The sequence below is a fragment of the Hyperolius riggenbachi genome, chromosome 12 (genome assembly GCF_040937935.1).
Source record: "Hyperolius riggenbachi isolate aHypRig1 chromosome 12, aHypRig1.pri, whole genome shotgun sequence".
Lineage (NCBI taxonomy): Eukaryota > Metazoa > Chordata > Amphibia > Anura > Hyperoliidae > Hyperolius > Hyperolius riggenbachi.
Window position 1 is genome coordinate 138,530,570 of NC_090657.1, and position 15,014 is coordinate 138,545,583.

General features: G+C 43.2%; 2 protein-coding genes across 11 annotated transcripts in view; one reads left to right on the plus strand and one right to left on the minus strand.

The window, feature by feature from the left end:
- Positions 1 to 10,840, plus strand: part of ACOT8 (acyl-CoA thioesterase 8) — a 27,051-nt gene extending 16,211 nt beyond the window's left edge. Inside the window, exons 4-6 of the mRNA XM_068263254.1 lie at positions 2,337 to 2,494; positions 7,782 to 7,973; positions 10,304 to 10,840. Of these exons, the coding sequence (XP_068119355.1) occupies positions 2,337 to 2,494; positions 7,782 to 7,973; positions 10,304 to 10,422 (469 nt within the window). The 3' untranslated portion in view covers positions 10,423 to 10,840. The remainder of the gene's footprint in view (positions 1 to 2,336; positions 2,495 to 7,781; positions 7,974 to 10,303) is intronic.
- The window catches only part of SNX21 (sorting nexin family member 21), a 368,146-nt gene continuing 363,470 nt past the window's right edge, over positions 10,339 to 15,014 (minus strand). For all 10 annotated transcript variants that reach the window (XM_068263250.1, XM_068263247.1, XM_068263249.1 and 7 more), the window contains one exon: positions 10,339 to 14,209. In XM_068263250.1, the coding sequence (XP_068119351.1) occupies positions 13,529 to 14,209 (681 nt within the window). In that variant the 3' untranslated portion in view covers positions 10,339 to 13,528. The remainder of the gene's footprint in view (positions 14,210 to 15,014) is intronic.

A 15,014-nucleotide genomic window follows, 5' to 3' on the forward strand; every position in this document is an offset into this window, starting at 1 on the left:
ATAATTATTTGGCCCCCTTTTGATCTGAGTGCAGTCAGTTGCCTATAGACATTGCCTGATGAGTGCTAATGACTAAATAGAGTGCACCTGTGTGTAATCTAATGTCAGTACAAATACAGCTGCTCTGTGAGGGCCTCAGAGGTTGTCTAAGAGAATATTTGGAGCAACAACACCGTGAAGTCCAAAGAACACACAAGACAGGTCAGGGATCAAGTTATTGAGAAATTTAAAGCAGTCTTAGGCTATAAAAAGATTTCCAAAGCCTTGAACATCCCACGGAGCACTGTTCAAGCGATCATTCAGAAATGGAAGGAGTATGGCACAACTGTAAACCTACCAAGACAAGGCCATCCACCTAAACTCACAGGCCGAACAAGGAGAGCGCTGATCAGAAATGCAGTCAAGAGGCCCATGGTGACTCTGGATGAGCTGCAGAGATCTACAGCTCAGGTGGGAGACTCTGTCCATAGGACAACTATTAGTCATGCACTGTACAAAGTTGTCCTTTATGGAAGAGTGGCAAGAAGAAAGGCATTGTTAACAGAAAGCATAAGAAGTCCCGTTTGCAGTTTGCCACAAGCCATGTGGGGGACACCGCAACCATGTGGAAGAAGGTGCTCTGGTCAGATGAGACCAAAATGGAACTTTTTGTCCAAAATGCAAAACGCTATGTGTGGCGGAAAACTAACACTGCACATCACTCTGAACACACCATCCCCACTGTCAATTATGGTGGTGGCGGCATCATGCTCGGGGGGTGCATCTCTTCAGCAGGGACAGGGAAGTTGATGGGAAGATGGATGGAGCCAAATGCAGGGCAAACTTGGAAGAAAACCTCTTGGAGACTGCAAAAGACTTGAGACTGGGGCGGAGGTTCACCTTCCAGCAGGACAATGACCCTAAACCTAAAGCCAGGGCAACAATGGAATGGTTTAAAACAAAACATATCTGTGTTAGAATGGCCCAGTCAAAGTCCAGATCTAAATCCAATCGAGAATCTGTGGCAAGATCTGAGAACTGCTGTTCACAAACGCTGTCCATCTAATCTGACTGAGCTGGAGCTGTTTTGAAAAAAAGAATGGGCAATGATTTCAGTCTCTAGATGTGCAAAGCTGGTAGAGACATACCCTAAAAGACTGGCAGCTGTAATTGCAGTAAAAGGTGGTTCTACAAAGTATTGACTCAGGGGGCCGACTAATTACGCACACCCCTCTTTGCAGTTATTTGTAAAAAATGTTTGGAATGATGTATGATTTTTCGATCCACTTCTCACATGTACACCACTTTGTATTGGTCTTTCACGTGGAATGCCAATAAAATTGATGCATGTTTGTGGCAGTAATGTGACAAAATGTGGAAAACTTCAAGGGGGCTGAATACTTTTGCAAACCACTGTATGTGCCCATATAGCCATCCTATCCAGATCCTTCTGCAATATGTCACTATCTTCCTGAGAGATTAGGATTTTTTTTTTGACAATTTTGTATCAACTGCTAAAATGGCTACATTACTTTCTACTTTAACTACTAAATCATTAATAATTAAATTAAAAAGTACTGGACTTTGTACCGACTCCTGTGGGACCCCACTAACTATGACCCATTTTGAATATGATCCATGGACCACAACTTTTTGCTTTCTGTCCATTAGCCAGTTCTGTATCCATGCACACAGATCTTTCCCCAGTATTTGCATCCTCAACTCTGGCACCACACTGTGGGGAACAGTATTGAAGGCCTTTGCAAAGTCCCAGGATGCACCACCTCAAAAGCTAAGCATGTTAAACAAACAACCTGTCCTTAGTAAACCTATGTTGATGCCGAGAAGTTAGATTATTCTCTATGAAGTCTTGTACAGCATGTCTTGGGAACCCCTTAAATAGTTTTCACACAACTGATACAGGGGGAAAAAAAAAAGTGTCCCTAATGGGTACTTCCTTTGGGAGGTGGAAGCTTCTGGATCCTAAAAAGGCTTCCCCTGCCCTCCTCAGCAGAGGGGATCCAGTGCTGGCTCCTCCAAAAATCCCTTTGTCAGCGCTTATAAGGAGCCTTATGCAGGCACAGTATTCACTTCCACTCGGGCTCTGGCAGAAATAGCAAAGCCCAATCATGTCCACTCTACTGCGCAGATGCTTCCGCTTGGTTATTTACACTGGAGCCAGAGTAAGCTGCTAGTGCGCCTGCACATATGGACCAATGTGCGCACCGGACTTGTGTTTACGAGGCTGCCAGTTCTGCTGGAACCTCTCCGCTGGAAAACTTCATTAGGAACTAAGAGACTTCATTTTATTTTACTGTTACAGATTTTCTTTAAGTAATGCCCTTATTCACAAACAGGGATCCTTCACTGGTGGAGAAATACAGACTAGGACTACATAAAATTCTGGCACAAGATATTCCAATTGAGATTAAACCCATCAACCCACCTGATGTGTTTAGTCGGACTCCACTGGAACCGCGGCAGATGTTCTGGGTGAGAGCCAAAGGCTATATAGGTAATACTAACTTCTTTCCACTCATTTTAACTTTTTTTTTTAAATGGCTTGATTTAGTAAGTCACTTAACCACTTAAGTACCAGCGGTCTCTGCCCACTTAAGGACCAGAGACTGCTAGTACAGAAATGCCGAAATCCCGACGAATTGCTGCACATACTTGCCGTCACCGCCGCACCTTGGGAACCTGGGCCACTCACGCCGTCTCTGACAGTTCCTGTGATCCGGTCAGGAGCAGTTTTCATTGGCTCCTGACCCTGTCTTTCAGTGTAAGCCAATGGGAGTTGCTTACATTGAAAGACCGGGCCAGGATCCAATGAAATCGCCTCCTGACCCGCTAACAGGGCTCTGCCGTCGTAGAGAGGGGGGATTCAGCTGCGAGATCGGCGGGAGCAACGAAAATGGCGGTGAGTTGAAATCTACGCCCCTGCAGCCAGCCATCAAAACAGGGCGTAGATTTGGCTGCGAGGGCACCAATCGTCTGCAGGGGGCTGAGGGAAGCCCCAGGTGAGTTAATCTTTTTTTTTTTTTGGATGACTTTAGGTTCTCTTTAAAGCGGTATAAAACCCTGATATTCAATAAAACTTTTTATATGCCATACGGTTATTATTTGCATTTGTGCATCATTTATGTATTATTAATTTAGAAATTATATGTTCCCAAAAGTACAGTTTTTTGCTTTGAGTGCTGACTTTGCATTTTATTTATAACTGGTTTAATTCATTATGTATTGAAGGCAGAAATGCTTTCAGTTCCTGTCTGTGTCCAGCAGCTTCTCCACAGTCAGAGAATGTGTCACATTCCTCACTTGATACATTTAAGTAAACACAAGATAATATCAACTTTGGATGCCTCTAGATTTCTCTGCACTGAACTTTCAAGGCCTGCGTGTAACCCTTTGAATGCTGTTCTAATAAAAAAATGCTCATTGTATGCTGTAAATAATTTTTTAGATCAAAGAGGAAATGCTGGGCTTCATTCCGCTTTAAATAGTTAAAGGCTGGAGAACTTTAATAATCCAGCGAACCTGAACTACATGTAAAATTTCTCCTTCAGGTCAAATTTTCAGCCCTTGCTAGTTTCATAATTTGGGATGGTCAATGAGATGCAAATTTGAAATTGACCACTTCAATTCCAATTTGGCTTTATTCAATTGGTCCATTTTCTAGCTGCATGTATTTGCATATTCCTGGTGCACAATTGTTGTTTCGCTTGTCAATTCTTTAGGCCTCTTTTCCATGGACTGTTGAGCTGTATGCCCAGCAAGCAGTTACCAGGCAGTAGTGAGCAGTTACCAGGCAGCAATTGTGAGAGTTTGATATGCATTTCACTGCCTATCAACAGTCCGTGGAAAAGAGGCCTTACTGTGGTCTGCTGTGACCCAGACAAGATACTATGTATGCTAGCTGAACAATGAAGTATGAAAATCTCACATGCATGTCTGTATTGGCCACTAAATCTGAGTAGCACAAAATAAATATCTTAGGGCCATATTATAAAAAGCATTCTTCTCAGCCACCTATATTAGGCCCAATATTTTGGAAAATGTTCTAAAGGGGCAAACATTAAAATGCTATTTGCTGTGAGTGTGGGCTATTTGTGAAGTCAGAAGGCAAAGTTGTCATGAAATAAGTAATGCATGGCAACGTATTGCCATTCAGTGGTTCACATTATGGACAACATGCAGTGTAATGTATAACTCGCTGCTGCTTGCATCTTTTCACACATTGTAATGAAGTAATTCTAGCATTAGCACAACTCTTGAGTTAAAAGGTCTATGCATGCAACAGTGTGAATGGATCCTAAGCGATCTATAAAAACAAAAAAACATTAGGCCTGAATGTCGGAGGGCAAGTCTCTGCTGCAGATCACAGCAAGGTTTAGTGGTATAGAACCACAACATGTATGCAACTTCAGTTATGTGTATACATTTGCAGCAAGGAATTTTTACATGGGTCATGTTTTCAGGATCAGTAAAAGCTAATTTCCATGAAAAAGTTACCCAGTGCATCCAGTTACCCCAATATTAATGGGCTAATTTCACCTGAATATAATCACCCCCCCCCCCCCCCCTTTTCCTTCTACACTGGTTGACAGAGAAGAGTGGATGAGTATAGCCCAACCATGCCCCCTTCTGAAGCCCCAGCATTGGTAGCCTCCTCTCATTAAAGAAAAAACTTATGGTGAAAAAAATGCCCCTTTATGGGTACTTAACTAGGTAGGTAGAGGGAAGACTCTGGATCAGTGTTCCCCAACCCTGTCCTCAAGGCCCACCAACACTGCATGTTTTGTATAAATCCACAGAGGTTATGAGCTCTGCTGCAACACCAATTATTCCACCTTTGATTGTGTATGGTTTCGTGCAAAACGTGCACTGTTGGTGGGCCTTGAGGACAGGTTTGGTCAACTCTGCTCTGGATAATATAGAGTCTTCCTCCTCCACTTTGTTCCAGTGCTGAGACCTCGGCAAGCCTATCAATAAGGGAATGTCAACAGAGCTTGGTTACACTGGGCACGTGCAGAGGGCTCGCACACCAACACTTGCGGGGTTTTTTTTGCCTCGATTCGCAGAGATGCGGTCTGCAGGAACATCAGAAGTGCACAGCCTGCAAGGTCCAATGTCCCCATCCATGTTTTGTGATTCACAGCAGAATCATTATGCATGGTTGAAAACGCAGCACAATTTCCATTCACTGTAGAGAATGGAGTCGAAAAGTGAAGAAAAAACACATTGGAACGGAAGTGCCATGTGTTGCCTCAGCTCTTCCATTTTCCAACGTGTTCAAGTGTGGAAAGGGCCTTATTTTCACTGATGATGATAAAATACAAGCCAAAAAAACTTTTCCATGGTGGGAAATATTTCAAAGGGCAGAGACACATTTTGAAAAACATGCTCCCATTGATTTGCATTAAAATGGTTTGTTTTGTTTTTTTAATCTCGATTGTGGTAATCTTGCCACGATTTTAAAGCAAATCAATGGGAGCATGTTTTTAAAAATGAAAACAAACCTAAAAGTGCAGAGAACTGTGTGTCTCTGAAGCACAGTGGGTGTCTGTGAAGAACAGATTTTGATTGGGGGGGGGGGAGAAACAGTAGTTCAAGATCGGAATTAAAACAAACTGTTGTCATTCAGCTGAGGCAATAAAAGCCTTAAAATTAGAGGCTTAGTTTAAAAAAAAATTTTTTTTTAAAAAAGCGGAATTTAATGAAAGTCCTATATATTATTATTAGGACTATAGATATAATCATTTCTTAGTTTAAAGAGCAGATCCAAGCTGTAAATTTAAAAAAAAAAAAAAATCAGCTTACCCAGGGCTTCCTCCAGCTCCTGGCAGGCGTCCTGTGCCCTCGCTGCAGCTGCGCTCTCAGCCGGTGGCCCAGGATCCCCTCTGCAGATACCGACTGGCATCTACTGCCCCTGTGTGAGAGCCGTGCATGGTGTGGCGTGTTCAGTAGTTCTGCGCCTGCGCAGTACACTCCAGACCACGTGAGCGGGACAGAGAGCGGCTCTCATTGAAGGTGAAGTAGATGCCAACCTGGCGAGGTCGGCATCTGCCCCAGAGGGGATCCCAGGCAACTGGCTGGGAGCGGAGCTGCAGTGAGGGCACAGGACGGCTGCCAGGGGCTGTAGGAAGCCCCGGGTAAATAGATCCATTATTATTATTATTTGCTGGGACCTTCCCTTTAAATTTCACTTCAGGTATGCTTTAACGACTTCACCCCAAAGGCATTTTTACCCTAATGGACAAGAGCGATTTTTTACCTTTCAGTGCTCATCCCTTTCATTTGCCAATGGCTTAATCACTACTAATCACAACAAAATGATCTATATCTTGTTTTTTTTTTTTTTCCTCACCAATTGGGCTTTTTGGAGTGGATACTCATTTTCAGTAATTACTTTATTTTCTATGCATTTTCAAGGAAAAAATTAAACACTTTCTCCAATTTCACCCCCTAAAAGCAGAGTTCCCCAACCCTGTCCTCAAGTACCACCAACAGTACATGTTTTGCAGGAAACCACAAACATGCACAGGTGAGGTAATTAGTGTCTCAGCAGAGCTAATTAACTACCTTTGTGGATTTCCACAAAACGTGCACTGTTGGTGGGCCTCGAGGACCGGGTTGGGTAATAGTTTTAGCCCTCCTGGCGGTCTAATAAATTCCGCCAGGAGGCAGCGCAGCAGTTTTTTTTTCTTTTAAATCATGTAGCGAGCTCGCTACATGAGAGCCGCTGCTCAGCAGCATCCCCCCGCTTCGATTGCCTTCGGCATCATCGTGACGTCATTGGGAGTCCCGATCCACCCCTCACCGCTGCCTGGCACTGATTGGCCAGGCAGCGCACGGGGTTACCGCCAGGAAGGTTAATATAAACACTGTTACTGTGCATAAAACCCACACAATTTAACTGCCTATTTGTTCTGGTCATAACATTTTAATTATGCCCCTAGTACAAAGTACGGTGACAATATAGTATTTGGAAATAAAGGTGTAGTTTTTTTGTTTTTTTTTCCACTATTTTCTCGTGTGGGAGCGTGGGTGCACACGCACTGTGGCAGCAGCACTGTCTGACTTATAAAAACGTCCTGGAGCCATTAAGAGGCTCTAGCAGGACGTTTTTATAAGTCAGCTTGTCATTAAAGGGATACTGTAGGGGGGGTCGGGGGAAAATGAGTTGCACTTACCCGGGGCTTCTAACGGTCTCCCGCAGACATCCTGTGTTGGCGCAGCCGCTCACCGATGCTCCGGCCCCGCCTCCAGTTCACTTCTGGAATTTCTGACTTTAAAGTCTGAAAACCACTGCGCCTGCGTTGCCGTGTCCTCGATCCCGCTGATGTCATCAAGAGCGCACAGCGCAGGCCCAGTATGGTCTGTGTCTGCGCAGTACACTCCTGGTGACATCAGCGGGATCGAGGACACGGCAATGCAGGCGCAGTGGTTTTCTGACTTTAAAGTCAGAAATTCCAGAAGTGAACTGGAGGCAGGGCCGGAGCATTGTTGAGTGGCTGCGCCAACACAGGATGTCTGCGGGGGACCATTAGAAGCCCCGGGTAAGTTAAGCTCATTTTCCCCCGACCCCCCTACAGTATCCCTTTAAGATGCTAAAAAAAAAAAAAAAAAAGCCCAAGAGTTTTAGTAAACAGTTTTATTTGGTTAAAAGTTTTAAAAGTTTGAGACAAATATAAACATAATATATATCTGTATATTAAAATGTGTTTTTAAATAGATAAGAATAAAAATATACAAAATAATAATCCACTTCTATTCCATGTTCTCTGTCTGCTACTTAGGTCCCGGTGACATGAGATTACATTACTGTGTAGCTGCCTATATCTCGGACTATTCCTTCCTGGAAACAGCACTTTTGCCCCACAGGCAACTCCGCATGTACTTCACAACGTCCCTGGACCATTCCATGTGGTTCCATGCTCAGTTCAGGGCTGATGAGTGGATGCTGTATCAGTGTGAAAGCCACTGGGCAGGTAAAGGGGGAGAATGGAAGGTCTAGCATTTCTCTTGGGGTAATTGGAAGTATAGGTGCACAGAAATGCAAAGAATCGACATTAGGTGAAAAGTTGTGTTGGTGTTCAAAATCAGCATAGCTAAATACTCACGTCTGCTGCTGTTCAGCACTGTACAAGTTAACAGGGCCTTCCATGTCATGTGGTGGTTCATGTGCTTTCAGATACTTCCTCCTTCCAGTTTGGAAGGTAGACGCATTGGAATCATGTGAAACGCAACATGACACAGAAGGCAGGTAAGTCCTGATCCGGTCTGCTTGTTCAGTGGAAGTCAGGAGTATTCAGGTGATCAGTTACGGCTATGCTGATCCGAAAACCAACATCAGTGAATCACTAGCTCTCTCCTTCTACTTTAAAGTGGATCTGAGATAAGCCTTTACTCCTTGCATAATTGTGCCCCTTACATATAGTTTATAGGGCATTAAAGCCAAATACTTTTTCTTTTATTTTAATACCCCAATTCACTATAAAGTAAACGAGCCTCGACCACAGCTCTTCAAGTGCCTAGGCATTTTGAGGTGTTTTTTTTCCCCAGGGAGGAGAGGGGAGTGGAGTTTTTACAGGCTGAGAGATGGAGATGCAGAGCCGCTTGCCTGTGTAATGATGACAAGCAGAACATGGCTGCTCTTGTATCACAGGAATAAATAATCATACACTGTTGAAGCGGTTTGCAGCTAGATTTGCTGGGTAATGTAAACTTTAGATATGATATATAGAAAAGTTACTGGTTATATTTAGTTTTTTCATCTCTGATTCACTTTAAGCCAGATGCTTAAACAGTAGTTCTGAATTTCTGTAAATATTGTTAAATTTGTACGAGACCTGAAATGGGGCGGATATGATGCAGTAGCTGCTGTTATGGATTGTCTCAAATCCAAGCTACATGGAATTTGCAACCAAGCTGCAATCTTAACATGTCACTGATTATATCTACTAGTGACTGTTAAAGGGAAGGTCCGAGGTGGAAAATAATCAAATCTACTTACATCGGGCTTCTTACAGCCCCTTGCAGCCGTCATGTGCCCTTGCCTCAGCTCCGCTATCCGCCGGTGACCAAGGGACCCATCCGGTACAAGAGGCCTACTTGCGCTCCAGCGTGTCTCACGTAGTTGCGCTGATGTCACCCGACTGTACTGCGCAGGCGCAGTACAGTCCGGATGATGTCAGTGCGACTCAGTCAGCCGCATGCTGAAGCGCAAGCAGATGCTGACCTGGCGAGGTTGGCATCTGCACCAGAGGGGACCGGGAGACACCAGATCTGCAGCGAGGGCGCAGGACGGCTGCAAGGGGCTGGAGGAATCCCCAGGTAAGTAGATTTAAAAAAAAAAAAATTTATTGATCTCGGACCTTCCCTTTAAGCCTCGTCCCCACTTGTGTGCTGCTTGCAACCCATGAGGCCGTGCGGTATGTATAGCCATGCATGGCACTTTTTTCCTTTCCGAACCAGATCCCATTCATTTATAATAAATGGGATCTCACTGATTTGCACAAAAAAGGAAGCCACCACGTGTTGCATTACCCAGTCGCAGTCCATAGAGTGGGAACATCAGACAGTGCAGATCCTTGCGTATCGCACGCTCTGTGCATTGCTGAAAACATGCACAAGTGGGGATGAAACTCTATTCACACTTGCGGCGTATATGCAGTTACAATGCATGCACAATTAGACAAAATAGGTAATAATTTTAAAGGAGAACAAATGTAATGTGGGAAAACTGCTTGCAGAAATTTGCATTAAATGTGAACGAGCTCAATTATTTACATGGGCTGTCAGATTTAATGATAATTTGCATGCAGGGAAATCACACGCAATCCCTGCAAGTTTGATCCCTCCCTTATGCTGAATACACACGGTGCGTTCGCGCACTCTATTTCCTGCTCTATTCCCGTCGATTTGTTTTTCCAACATGTCCGATTTGGATTTCGATGGATCGTTACTCTGCATGCGAATCGACCTAACGATCCATCGAAATCCAAATCGGACATGTTGGAAATAAACGAATCGACGGGAATCGAGCGAGGAAATAGCGTGCGCGAACGAACCATGTGTCACCAGCATAACACTGGCTGACTAGTGGATTGTATGTAGAGGGAGAAAGCAGTGTGGTCTGGTCACAGCAACAACTGTTCTTGACTGTGGCAAAAAGCCTAAGTCTGTAATGCAGGCCTGCTGTATATATCACAAGGGTCCATTTCATGTTGCCTATACATGGATAGATGTAAAATTCTAAACTTGTTTGGAATTTTTTCTTAAATGGAGAATTCTGTTCATTATTAATTTACATCTCCAGGTAACAGTCGTGGGCTGGTCCATGGCTGCTTGTGGAGAAGAGATGGGACTCTGGCAGTCACAATTGCTCAAGAAGGTCTATTCTATGTAAGGCGAGATCCTCCGAAAAGCCAACTGTGAGCCTAAGTACAACCAGCAAGTCAAGCACTAACCAGATCACTACAAACTCTAATCTGAATGAAAAACTGGATCATTACATTCCCAACCTGCTACAACTCTGCAGTAATGTGTCACAGCGCTGAGAGTTGGGGTTGAAGAAAATGTTCTCCTAAACAGCAAATCTCCACTGACCAAGGATGTGAAAGCCATGCTAGCAAATGAAGGCTATGCATTGCTGATCAGTTGGCTGTAAGCTGATATAAAACAGTTAGTGGCTTTCATTTGCTTAGCACAGCTTAAATTTCCTTGGTCAATGGAGATCTGAAAGCCAGGGGAATTTTCCACTCCTCTTCAGTCTTGCATGTTAATTTGTCTTCCAATTGTAAAGAATTAGAGTAAATACTTATTTTATCTTATGAAATAAAAAATGCTGCTTTTATTTATTTGGTTTCGGTCATTGTTTGACCTCACAAGAGCTGCAAGCCATAGAAGAAACATAAAAACAAGGTGTATAAAATATGTCAAAGAAAACATGTACAGCAGCCAATCAGATACGGCTTCCCTTTTTCTAAGCTGCATTAGTCATTTAGCAACTAATAGTGTGTCATGTATCACTATGTAAAAGAATATTGTGTGACCTCCAACATTCAGGTTCTCTCTAATCAGCTGTCATCCCGGTTTGTTGCTATGCGGCAAGGAACACAGAGTGGTGCATGTGACATCATGTGGTGGGCGGGGGAGTTGGCAGTCACCCGGCCAAGTTGATCTGCATGTCAGATCGCTTGCCAGCAGGGGCTACTGTACACACACCTGACTATCGGCTGAGGCAGTATTTACAAACCACCTCAGCCAACTTTGAACGACAACTGAAGCGAGAGGGATATGGAGGTTGCCATATTTATTTATTTTTAAGCAATACCAGTTGCCTGGCTGTCCTGCTGATCCTCTGCCTTTAATAGTTTTAGCCAAAGACCCTGAACATACATGCAGCATTCGAGGTGTTTGGCAGATCTGAGAAGATTATATGCATGCTTGTTTCTGGTGTGATTCAGACACTACTGCAGCCAAAAAGATCACCAGGGCTGCCAGGCAACTGGTATTGTTTAAAAGGAAATAAATATGGCAGCCTCCATATCCCTCTCACTTCAGTTGTCCTTTAAGTCATGCGTGTGTACGAGGCTTTACAAAGCAGACTGAAAGCAACAGCCGGATTTCCACAGGCAACATACGTGCATTGACTAGCAATACTCACAGCCACTTGTATCAGTTCACCTACTCACCCTTTTCTTCACAAAATTCTATGAAAACACTGAGTGTACTTTTAATGAAAGCAAATCAATTAAGCTACAAACTCACCACTGCGATGTAGGAAGATGGATCCAACAACATCCCATGATGAGCACTCCCCGATCCATCTTCCTGCCGGTGGGTATGCGTGATGTCGCACGATGGGCGTGAACGAGTAGTCATCTGCTGTTACAATGCATGCACGTCCCCTGTGACAGTTGCTAAGCGTCATTAATGTAATTGCGCACCTGTACCCATGTCGTGTCGTGTAGCTCAAAAAAAACTACAGATTCTTACCCTTTCCTATGACAGTGACATTTGTCTCAGTGTTGTCTGCTCCCATTGAATGGGTTTCCTGCCCCTAAAACACAACAGGAAGTGAGGGCACAGACAGCAATAAAAATATACTTTAAAGGGTATCTAAAATTGCTTTAGATTTTTAATTCATTAATTGCTTCAATTTTTAATTGGTGTGTTGGTTTGGGGATTTTTTAGGTTTTGTTTTAAAATAAAAGTACAACTCCTGTTGTCTGCATTACAAAAATGACTCCATTTGCTGAACGCCATCTTTGGAAAAAAAAAAAAAAAAGTGCAGAAGAATTATGTGGAATGGGAGCGCTTACAAGGCACTGGGAATTAAAAAGATCAGTACACACAGTAGTTAGTTCAGTAGAAATATAAGCATCAAGTAACAGCTTTTTCTGTATATACTGGAGGAGACATGCCTGTATTTTAAAGGGAACCTTAACTTAAAGTTTCACTTACTGGCTTCTACCAGCCATCCTGTGCCCTTGCAGTCACTGACAGCTTCTCCAATCCCATGCCGTCAACTATTTTCGTTTTTGCGAGCCGCCATGCGTACCTTTGCACACGTTACCGCTGGTGCAGGAGGCTATCACAGACATGAACATGTATCTTTATATGCGTTGCAGGTGCAACCTGTTCATTTACGCGATAGCCTACTGCTTCCACAAGCAATTCTGAACTGCGCACATGCTCAGTGAATGAGTACCCTTGTTGACAATCACTTCCTCTTGCTGTGCACATGTGGTTCGGAATTCATGCATGCACAGTTCTGAATTGCTCGCCACGGCTGGGAGTAGACTTCTGCGTGCATATTCAACGGAGGAATTAGTTGACCTAGCCCAGGGCTGCCCAATTCTGTCCTCAAGTAATGCCAACTTTAAGTAATAAAGGTTTATGTTAAGTATCAAAAAGAAATACTTTAGAAGCAATGACAGTATTTAGAGGGAAGTTGAAAAGGGTCTAATCAGCCAAAACTGAACTGGATTTATAAAATACATTTTCTGCCTGATAAGTTTGCAATTCTCAGTCTCATCAGATCATAGTGAGGATTGCTAAAAGCCAATTGAAAAAGCATATTTGTGTGACTGAGACAACCAAGGCAATTCTAGGCATGGTGTTGGTGGCAGTAGTATTATTAGTCACCTGCAGTGACCTCTTTTTGTAATAAATCGAATACAATAAAAACGCTCTTTTACAAAAGTTTTGGAAATGGAGGTTGCAAAGCTTTTCTAACTTAATAGCAGACCAAAGGCGTTACAACCTTGGCAAATCGGCAACGGTAGCCAATTTAAGAATAAGCACACAGTAAAAGTTTTATATTACATACTGGAGAGGATAAGTTAATATCTGTTAATTGGTGTAAAATCAATAATGCAGATAATGTATTATTGATCAGGGCCTTTAGGTAAAGTTTTGACACTTTTTCCCTACCACTAAGCCAGTTTGAATCAGCCAACTAGTGGTTAAAAGAAAAAAGCAAATTGTCTATAAAAACAATCCATATTATTATCAGATACTTTTGGCTTTGCACAAGTCAGCTTATTGTTTCTCGGATGAGAATCTCTTTCAGAGTGGGAGTGTTGGTGGTAGCCTGTCCAGCCTCCTTCAGTTTCAGCAAAGCAGCCTCAGAGGTCCTCTTGTCTATGCCTACTCTCCATGAGAGCTGGATGTGTGCTTGGAGGAAAGCAACAAGTAGAGTCACGTTCTGCTCTAATGATTCCTGCAGAAGAGTTATTGCCCGTTCGCTGTAAGCCTGAGCATCTGCCAACGAATCCAGCTCCTCATGGCACACCACCAGGCCAGCCAGGACTAGCAGCTGATGGGATGAAGACCAAGGAGGACAGAGTTTCTCTTGCAGGTAATGGCAGTTGGTCCATAATGGGTGTGCTAGTTTGTATAAGCCTGTACGGGTGAGCTGCTGTGCCTTCTTCATGTCATGCAAGTAGAAGAAGCCCAGAAACTGTGGAGAATATCGTAGGGCAGGCAGTGAAGACACATGGCAGAGGAACTGCTCAAAAGCACGACTGCGCTTTGCAATGGTTTCTCCTGTGAAGTTCTTACGCAGGCGCTTGTGAGGAAAGGAGACATTTCTCATTTCTTCAGGATAACAAGAGCGTAGGCTTTTCCTCAATCGCAACAGGTCAGAGTATCGACAGGTGATGAAAGCAGGAGAAGGATCATATTGTCCGGAGTGCAGAAGATAAATAGTGTACATCTGGAAGATGGAATATACGGAAAGGTCATCACTGAGCAGCAGGTGCAGAATCACACTGTACATAAATGCCTCTGCTGTAACTACAACATGCATATGTAATATATAGTTAAAAAGAACAGCCCCATGTTCATGAAATTTAAAAACGTCAACCTACTGTACAGCGACATCTGCTAAAGTCCTTGACTTAGGCATTGTATTGGAGAACATTACATAACAGGTCAGTAAGTAGAATTATTGTATACCTACATACATTTTTAGCTACCAGCAGGTAATTTTCTAATCTAACAAATACTTTTAGGGTTTCTATAGGGCCCCTGAGGTCACCCTTCAGCCAATTATTAATGATTCAGCAGGGAGTCTGTAACTGGCAATCGCCATGACAATCAAATGGTCAAAATCTTTACTAAAAATATATATTGGTGCACCTCTCTGTTTACACCTACCAATACCATAGCTTGAAAAACCTCTAAGGCTTCCAAAATAAACACTCATTGGCAAAAAAAAAATACATCAGAAAAAAAGCAAAGCTAAGCATTACATTGAAGATAGATGTCCTAACAGGCCTTTTTCCATCTCGAATAGGAGTTGCAATTCCTACTAATCTATCGTCAAACATAGGAATTACTGTAGTCAATAGAGGCAGCGGTATCAGGTACTTGAATACCCTATTTTCAGCAGATATATGGATCAGCTGGTGTGTCACAACAGCCCAAGATGGCCATTGGAGGAAGAAAAAGTTTACAACAGACTTTTAAAAAAAGGTTACTCTGTCCACCATTTGTCTAATAAACGGTACCATGTAGCA